Below are 9,528 nucleotides of genomic sequence, written 5' to 3'. Positions count from 1 at the left end.
TCAATTCACTTTTTTAGAAGATGCACCACCAGAAGATATTTAACATGTTTTTCTAGATAGGGACATCTGATAGGTCCTAAGTCATCACTGAAATACATACATGGGAAACACAATAGCATATAACATGAGGTGGAAATTCCCTAAATGGCTTTATAGGTACAAATAATATTCAAGACTGATAATATTAAGTGGATATATTCTAATAAGTTCTTATGGGTTTGAGTCCCTGTTCTATTGTTCAATGGTGACAGTAATCAAAAGATGAAAAAATTTAAAGAAGGTAGAGAAAGTCAGAAATATTGCAATGCATTTGGAACATTTGGAATATTTCAGCTACTAGTTGAAACTTAGTGTTGCCTCGTTTTTATAAAAATTGACATAAATATCATTGTCAAATAAAAATAATATGGAGAAGAAACTTTTGTATTCATCTAGAAGTGTTACCAGTTTTTCTTTAACTTTTAAAGAAAATGTTTATTTTGAGAGAGAGAGAGTGAGCACAAGTGGGGGAGGTGTAGAGAGAGAGGCAGACAGAGACTCTAAGCAGGCTCCACACTGTCAGTGCAGAGCCCAGTATGGGGCCTGATCCCAGGACTGTGAGGTCATGACCTGAGCCCAAATCAAGAGTCAGACACTTAACTGAGTGAGCCACCTAGGTGCCCTGAAGTGTTACCAGTTTTACATCCTTTTGAGCTATAGAACATTGTAAGAAACAAATAGAAAATAATTATTTTTAAGAATTCATAATTAGACAAGTAGTAAGAACAGCAGCCAACATTTTTTTTTCATTTTGTTTTGATAAAGCCCAGAAACATCTATTCTTGAGTACTGAACAATTGATTACGCTACTCAGTTTTTGCCCTATACTAAAAACTTAGGGGGTTGGGTGTGAGGGGTAGTTCTAGGCTGGCTCCTGCATGTGAGAAGGACAGTGACAGTTCTTGTGGTCTCGTCCTGCATGATGTGCTTCAGACAGGCACTCCAGGCTCCCTCACATCCATTTTTATTACTAGCAACAGGATTTCTGTTTAATAGCATGCTTAATGAGTTCTGTGTTCTGCTATGAGGAAGATGCTAACATATTTCCATCACTTGTCTAAAAATAACATCAATGTATTGTGTTTCTATCCTTACTTCAATGAAATACCTTTCAAATGTTTTAAGTGTCATCATGGATGTGATATCTAGATACGGTGAATCTGATGTAGTTCTGTGCTTGTTAAGATCCATAATACACCTGTATGTTGCTTTCCTTTTTTTGTTTTGGTATATAAAGTCTTGCAAATGTGATGAAAATTGGGAAGGATAGTAATGTAATCTGTATAAGGGTGTACACATTGTTTGTGTCTTTGTGTATATGTGTACAACACTCAGATTACCTGGTGTAATTTTTGCTGCTTAATGAAACAAGTACCTCCAAGACTTTAATGAGTGTTAGGACTATCAGGGTGACAATAACTCGCACTAAGCTGTAGCAGGATCCTTTAAGACCATCCCACAGGAAGCAACTTCAAGGTTAAAACTAATCCTTTTTCTTGGTACTCTTAAACAGAATCGTTTGGATTATAGTTCTTTTATTCAGGAACAACTCATTTGGCAGAAAAGGAGCAAAATAATAGGAATAGGAGCATTTACATTTCTAAATTATTAGCTGTGATTTTCCATACACAGCTTACTATACTTTGGGGAAAATCATGATGCACAGATCTCTCCCATTAGCATGAGCCCAGGGTTTCCCACTTCAAAACACAGAGTAGAGATGATTTGTTATCTTATTTCCCGCCCACCCCATCTTTGCTTTAGTTACAATGGTATGGCAGAGGCATTCCTACTTAAGAACTGAAAAAGCGCATGTGAACCAGTAAACTCATTCTATCCAAAACGTTTAGTTTTTCCTTCTCCTTTAGAATGCAGTAAGTTAAATACCTGCATCCTGGGTAAGACGACGTTAGAGCAGGATGCATGTACATGGGTTTGATCTTGGGAAAAGCCCTGTGAATCTTTTTTTTTTTTTTTTTTTTTTTTTTTAGGTCATAGAATTAAAGTGGGGTGGGCAAGATGCAATTTTGAAAAGTCAGGTTGAATTAACTTAGAAAAAGTGCAATTTGATATTTATTTATTTATTTATTTATTTATTTATTTAGGGAACATGTAGGGGAGGGGCATAGAGAGAGAATCCCAAGCAGGCTCTGTGCTGTTAGCGCAGAGCCTGACATGGGGCTCAAACTCACGAACCATGAGATCATTACCTGAGCCGAAATCAAGAGTTGGATGCTGAACTGACTGAGCCACCCAGGCACCCCAAAACCACAATTTGTTTTTTTCTCTTTATCCGTAAACTATGTGGATTTTTACGGATATACCTAGAAAGGAGAAGTCTTTACATTTACAACAAAAGAAGACTCACTAGTGTTCATTATATAATTTCATCCCACTTTCTTTCTGAGTTAATTGGACAGATTTTGAATTTATAGTTTGTATTTAACATCGGTATTGTCAACAAAAATTAGAATTCTTCTATAAAGATCAAAATAATACAAAAATGAAAACAATGACAAAACAGAAAGGCACTGGCATAAAGTAAAATAACTTTTAAAGACAAGTATTTTGCCACCATGCCAAAAAATAGAAATGAGAGTAAAGCTTTACGGGAAAGAATTAACTTGGCAAAGCTTGTTTATCTGGTTCCAATATTTCAAAACACAGCTAATCTTCTATCTTAATTTTTAGTTTCCTGGTTAGTTTTATGGTGGATGCCCGAGGTGGTGCGATGAGAGGGTGCAGACACAATGGGCTCCGTATCATTATTCCACCTCGGAAATGTACTGCCCCAACTCGAGTCACCTGCCGTCTTGTCAAACGTCATAGACTGGCGACAATGCCTCCAATGGTGGAAGGAGAAGGCCTGGCCAGTCGTCTGATCGAAGTCGGACCTTCTGGTGCTCAGTTCCTTGGGTAAGGGTTTCTGATAAACCTCCCACTTAGTCACGGATGAGCTTGTGTCCTCTACATGAAATCACTAGGATGGAATGGAAAAAGGTACGTCAAAACGTCGTGAAAGAAGATTGGCCCATGACATTTTTTTTTTTTAAATTAGAAGTAACACCTCCATGCTTGACTCCAATTATATGCCTCTTATTTTAAGGCATTAATGAGTTCAACATTCAGGTGAATTATTATCCTTTCTCTTTGGATGTTACCATAACCGCTAGACTCCCAATGTGAATTATCATGCTTTAGCCATTGGTAGGTTTTTTTTTTTTTTCATCTGAGACTCACCTCGTCAAATCATAATGAAAAAATACTACTCTATTCCAAACACAAATTTAAACTCTTGTGTACTAATGAAATGGAACGATTATCTTTGGAAATCAGTGTTGTCTTTATATAAGAATATCCAAAATTTTACTCTATGTGATTTGTCTTTTCTGTCATCTAAATTGCTACCTTGAGTCTTAAAATTACACTGGGAGTCTCTTTAGTTGTAGTTTTCCCTAAGATGACAAAATCAAGACTAACTTCTGCCGTGCTCATTTTAGCAGTTTTGAGCAGAAGTGAGCGTTTCTTCTTTCTTTTGTTTATACAGCTGCTGTTATATTAAAGTGGTATTACAATATGCCAAAAGATGAGTAGCTGCCCCTGAAAACTGACAAAAGGATGAAGTTTTGGAGGGGGACAAGTTTCAAAATATTTTGAAACAAATCAATTTTATTTAAGTCTTGTCACGTCAAGTCGTTGTTGTCAAAAATGGAGAGAAAATCCTATTAATCACGAACTCTTTGCTTTGCCACTATCATTTTGGGGAGAAGGTTTGCTTTAGAACTCAAGGAACGTTCTAAAGTCTTGTAATTTGGAGCAGACTATTAATGAGTTGCTGCAAATTATGTTCACACCTGAAAAGGGGTGTCTGTATTTCCCAATTATAGAAACCACCTCCCATGTCCTCCTAAATGACCAGAGATTTAGAAGGAGCCTGTGAAGTTCTGGGTTGCATCAGAAAATGCCAGTATGGTTGGAATAATTCCCCAGTGAGCCCTTTCATATTCTGTGCCAGGCCCTCTTCCCTCCCTCATGCTTAGGTAGTTTTAGGCTTTTTAATAAATTTCACATCTGTTGAGGAATATCCATGAAAACATCTGGCCTCTATCCCGAAGTCAGAGTTTTTATTATATTCCCAACAGCTTTGTCTTTCCTGTGGAGCATATATATATATATTTTTTTGTCATTGTTTATTTTTTGGCTCATGCCCTGGCAGTGAACCTAAACAGGGTCAGATCAAACACCCAAGTGTCTCCTTCCACGTGCCTCCATTGTACACTCTGGGTCTCAGTTCCTTGCTCTTTGTGACCAATGGAGGGGGCAGAACCAAACGCAGTGTGAAACCAAACTTCACCCTGTTGATCAGCTGGTGACGCTGGGGTTCTGTGGAAAACAATACCTGAAGCTTACTTATGTTCTTTCTTTCACTGCTGCTTTGGATGTACTCAGTAAACTTCACCTGCCAACGGCCCCTCCCCCACTTAATGAGGGAGAAAGTTTGGTCAGCCGCATCCTTCAGCTGGGGCCTCCTGGAACCAAATTCCTTGGGTAGGAGTGACTTAAAACAAATTGATGGCTGCTGGCCCCCATTCTTCTCCTTCTTCTGCAATATGATTTCTCTTTTTGTCATTGTGCCCATGACATGTCCCTCCCTATGATTTAAATTCTGTATAACCTATCTTTAGTGGACCATTTCTGACCCTTGTGGTATGTGACTTTTATTTTTGAGTGACGTTTTTATATCTTTTCCCTTAAAGTGCTGTGACCTTCATTTTCGTTTAAAGCATGAGATCTGCCTAGTTGTACTATGTGCTAGTTACGATGTTGTTATGATGAATTTGAAGTCTGTATCAAAGCAACCTGGACTGAAAAATCAAAAGCCTCTATAATTTTTGAGAGTGAATGCGACCTGAAAACATCAGGGCAGTGCATGTTCTGGATCCTGAATATAATAGGCATGGGACACAATTGGGCTATCTACTGAGGCACTCAGTTAGGGCCACACTGTGTACACATGCCTATTGTTCCCTTGAATGAAAAAGATATTTAAGCAAAAAACATGAGTGCATGTCTCTTTAGTTCCCAAGTAGTTAACTTTTGTGACATCTTTTCATTTACAACACGTCAAATTATGCAACATATGAGCCATTTTCCTTCTTAAACCATTTTGTCATTTGCACCTTGCAGAAACTGTTTTAGGAGATTGGCACACCTCATGGATATGCATGCACATTTCTTTTGGTTAAATGTGTTATACTTACATTTATCAAAGGAGAAGTTCCAGAATGCCACATGCACTCACAGGGAAACATTATTTGGCTTAAGGTAGCAGCATGCCCCTAAGGATTGGTGCCCCCGAGGTAGAATGCTACTGTGTGACCATCTGTTAGCCAATGGGCTCCGGAGGAAAGCCTACTATGCCCCTGTCCCAAGAAAGAGAACAATTCCAGGTCACTTTGCAACAGACAGAGTCAAGGTGCTTGTCTTAATGTTGGCCAGCTCTTGTCTACACTGAATGTTCTGCCTTACTGTGTCAGGCCTGTGATCGTGGAGATTCCTCATTTTGCTGCCCTTCGAGGAAAGGAGAGGGAACTGGTGGTCCTGCGCAGTGAGAATGGGGACAGCTGGAAAGAGCATTACTGCGAATACACTGAAGACGAATTGAATGAAATCCTTAATGGCATGGATGAAGGTACTTCATATTGAGGGTTTTAAAAGAATTCTAAAGTGGAAGCATTCAAATGATATATTTCTTTCTTATGACCTAGGGATGTGGGCGCGGGGACGGGAGGTGGGTTTGGGTATAGGTGTTCCTTGTGTTATTTTACCACAGCAGGTATTCGGTACATTCTGGGGTTGGAATGCATAATGAATTTGCCTACTCTTACCTCTGTTATATTCAGGAAAACAAATCCTTTCAGTAGAAAATATCTCATTTAATAAGGAGATATAGCATATCTCCATCCTTATTCAAACCTAAAACATGAGATGGAATAGATGTTGTTTCATTACAGAATGAACTGATACTGGATAATAAATCCATGACTTTTTGAAATGCCTAACAAGACAATTTAGATATAGTTAAGACACTGATAAAAGTGCTAAGCTTTTTTGTTGGAAAACTTACATAAACCCAAAACCAGTGCATTATAGGATAATATGATTTCTTTTGAATTTTCTATTATTAAGGAGGAAAATTAAGTTCACCCAAACTTCCACATCTAATTCAAATAGGGAGTTAGCCAGGGTAGAATCTCATATATACACCTACACATATAGTTAAGGAATTTATTTTTTCATTAGGGCTTTGAGCTCTGTAAATCCCAAATCTTGCTTGGGCCATTTTGCCACAGGTTGAAATAGTTCCGTGTTACCGGAGGTAATGGATTAATTCTCTGGCATCCTTAGCTTGCACAAATACAGAGTGCCAGTTCTAATCCAGGAGATGTGTTCCGCTTTAAGTAACCACACAAATAGGGCAAATTCTTTGCCCAAGTGCCAAGAGCATACCGAATTTTGTACAGAACTGGACAGGCAGCTGTAGAGCTATTTGTAATGTGTAGCTTTGGGTATGGCTCACGGTTAGGAGGTGTAGCCTGACAGCAGCTACTATAATATTTCTTTCTGCATCCTGCTGAGGTAGACTAAGAAAACCGGCCAGCCTTACCCTATCTAAGAAGTAGATGGAAAAAGAAACAATGTCCTCTACATGCATAGGTTAGTGTCTTCCAAGCAAGACAAAAAGATCAGGATTTTTACTGATAAACCTTGTTCCATGCGATATTTAGCTGTTTTCTGCTCCTTGCAAACATTTGTTTTGCCTGCATTTAGGTTTAGGATGTTTTCTTCTGAGATATTTACCTGTCATTAACACTGCGATGAGCATCGGTATCTTGTCCTTTTATTATACTCTACGTGTGTATGAAGCTTGTTTTAAAACAAAGAATGGGGGGGCGCCTGGGTGGCGCAGTCGGTTGAGCGTCCGACTTCAGCCAGGTCACGATCTCGCGCTCCGTGAGTTCGAGCCCCGCGTCGGGCTCTGGGCTGATGGCTCAGAGCCTGGAGCCTGTTTCCAATTCTGTGTCTCCCTCTCTCTCTGCCCCTCCCCCGTTCATGCTCTGTCTCTCTCTGTCCCAAAAATAAATAAATGTTGAAAAAAAAAATTAAAAAAAAAAAAAAAACAACAACAAAAAAAAACAAAGAATGGGATTTTTGTATTTTTTGTTCTCTGTGCTTGGAAATGCATTCTTTTGTAAGTATATGCTAGTGTTTGCCAGTGTATCAGTTTCCGATGCCATGATTAGATCCTGGGACTTCTGGCTTTTGCTATCTAGTTATATTCAATAGTCAAGAAAAACATAATTGCTGTTCCTGCCTCTATAATAGATTGCAAATGATTTCTAAAAATAACAAGTTTCCATTATCTCTGAAAATTCAGTGATTCCCTTAATGCAAATTTTCAGCATTTTAAACCAGTCTGGGTTTGGTGTTGCCCTACATAGCTATACTAATGCAATTTAAAAAGAGCCCATTATCCTGTCTTCCTAATATTAGATGATATGTTTGGTAAGTTAATGGTTTCAGGAGAATATTGAAACCCTGAATTCATAATCGCTGATTTTTTTTTTGTATCTGACTATTTCAGAGACAACCACGTCACTAGAATAAACACGCGAACACAAACCTTACCCTTACAAGACAGATTTTATTCCGTCACTATTGCCTTGAGAACTGAAAGGGCCATCTTCCTTCTTAAAACCACAGTAACTGGTATTTGAGCTAACTTTGAAATTTGCAAAGAAAAGGAGTCACACGTGAACCAAGAATAGAACAGGTGCATTTCCATTTCAGGTTTGCCCTCAAAACCCCTCATTTACAAAGGCAGTGCTGCAACACTGTATCTGGAGCTGGATGCTCTCCTTTCCCAGGGCCCTGCAAAGACCTAGTTTCCACAGAGAAATAAAACGTGCAGACTAAATGCCAATAGGTCTTGAGAGACTGCAATTTTTTTTTTTTCCTAGTGTTAGGATAGGTAGTCTTGCTTTTTAAATTTTCCTATTTAAAACAAGGCATCTTGCTGCCATACTGGTTTACTATGAACTGTGCCAAGGAGTTTGCTAGAATGTTTTTGGATGGAAATCCTTGCTCTATGAAGATGGGTCATTTCTTGTCTCAGTGCTGGATAGCCCGGAAGACCTAGAAAAGAAACGGATCTGTCGCATCATCACCCGCGACTTCCCACAGTACTTTGCAGTGGTGTCTCGGATCAAACAGGACAGCAACCTGATTGGCCCCGAGGGGGGCGTGCTGAGCAGCACAGTGGTGCCCCAGGTGCAGGCCGTCTTCCCAGAGGGGGCGCTAACCAAGAGGATCCGTGTAGGCCTACAGGTAGGCCCATGTTGGATACACGTTAACCTAACGTGGATTTTTATTGTAGTGATTGGAAATCAGCTTTTCAAATGGGAAATGCAGTAAAACCTTGGATTGTAAGTAGCTCGATGAGCAAACCCTTCTAATAAATTTTAACCAATTTGACAATAAATTTCATATATTGAAAAAAAAATTTAACTTGATAAACTCTCAGTGTCTTGTAGTACAAGGAGTACGTGACACTGAATGTCTCATGATCAAAACTGAGCCAATGGTTCTTGAAATTCACTTTGATATACGAGTGCTTTGGATTACAAGCATGTTTCTGGACTGAATTATGCTCACAAACCAAGGTTTGACTGTAAGTGGGTAACAAGTCAAATTATTCCCAGGTGAGCAAAAGCTGCCATTAGAGATTGTAGGTCTCATGAAGTTTTATGTAAGTGCTTAGTACTAAACTTAACAATTATCATGTTTGAAGTCACCAAACTGATTTATGGCTAAAAAGTGATATGTGGAGAAACTTATGTCAAAGAAATTTGACATATATATAATGATATATCATTTATTTTAATATTGTTTTTCTTTGAAAAGGCTCAACCTATGCACAGTGAGCTGGTTAAGAAGATTCTAGGCAACAAAGCTACCTTCAGCCCTATAGTCACTTTGGAACCTAGAAGAAGAAAATTCCACAAGCCAATTACCATGACCATTCCTGTCCCCAAAGCTTCAAGTGATGTCATGTTGAATGGTTTTGGGGGAGATGCACCAACCTTAAGATTACTATGCAGCATAACAGGTAAGTCACTTGTGACTATGCTAGTAGAAAGTTCCAAAAGAAGTAACGTAGATCATTGTAAATATTCAGTACCTTTGCCATAAGATACCTGTGAGGTTATATGCATTAATTCAGGAAAAGCATTCTAATTAGGGACGGGAAAGGTAAAGGAAATGAACTTATATTTATTACATTTATATACAGCTTGTATGCCAAACTATTGGACACTTTATATACATTGTCATTTTAACCTTCACAGTGGCCCCATAAGGAAATGTTAAGCCCATTTACGCAAAAGGAAGCCAAGGCCTAGTGAAGTTCCGTAACTTGCCTGAGATCAT

The 9,528-nt window shown here is 38.7% G+C and overlaps 1 protein-coding gene across 25 annotated transcripts in view; it reads left to right on the top strand.

The window, feature by feature from the left end:
* ANK2 (ankyrin 2) overlaps positions 1–9,528 on the top strand; it is a 108,790-nt gene that overhangs the window by 54,389 nt on the left and 44,873 nt on the right. For 18 of the 25 annotated variants that reach the window (XM_040475480.1, XM_040475465.1, XM_040475439.1 and 15 more), the window contains 5 exons: positions 2,731–2,955; positions 4,489–4,587; positions 5,577–5,731; positions 8,216–8,427; positions 9,004–9,208. In XM_040475480.1, coding sequence (XP_040331414.1) covers positions 2,731–2,955; positions 4,489–4,587; positions 5,577–5,731; positions 8,216–8,427; positions 9,004–9,208 — 896 coding nt within the window. The remainder of the gene's footprint in view (positions 1–2,730; positions 2,956–4,488; positions 4,588–5,576; positions 5,732–8,215; positions 8,428–9,003; positions 9,209–9,528) is intronic. The other 7 variants (XM_040475493.1, XM_040475484.1, XM_040475475.1 and 4 more) reach the window with 1 other exon arrangement.

This window comes from Herpailurus yagouaroundi, unplaced genomic scaffold, assembly GCF_014898765.1.
Source record: "Herpailurus yagouaroundi ecotype Mexico unplaced genomic scaffold, PumYag 28, whole genome shotgun sequence".
NCBI lineage: Eukaryota > Metazoa > Chordata > Mammalia > Carnivora > Felidae > Herpailurus > Herpailurus yagouaroundi.
The sequence above is the reverse complement of the archived record's forward strand: the minus strand, read 5'-3'. Positions and strand labels throughout refer to the sequence as shown.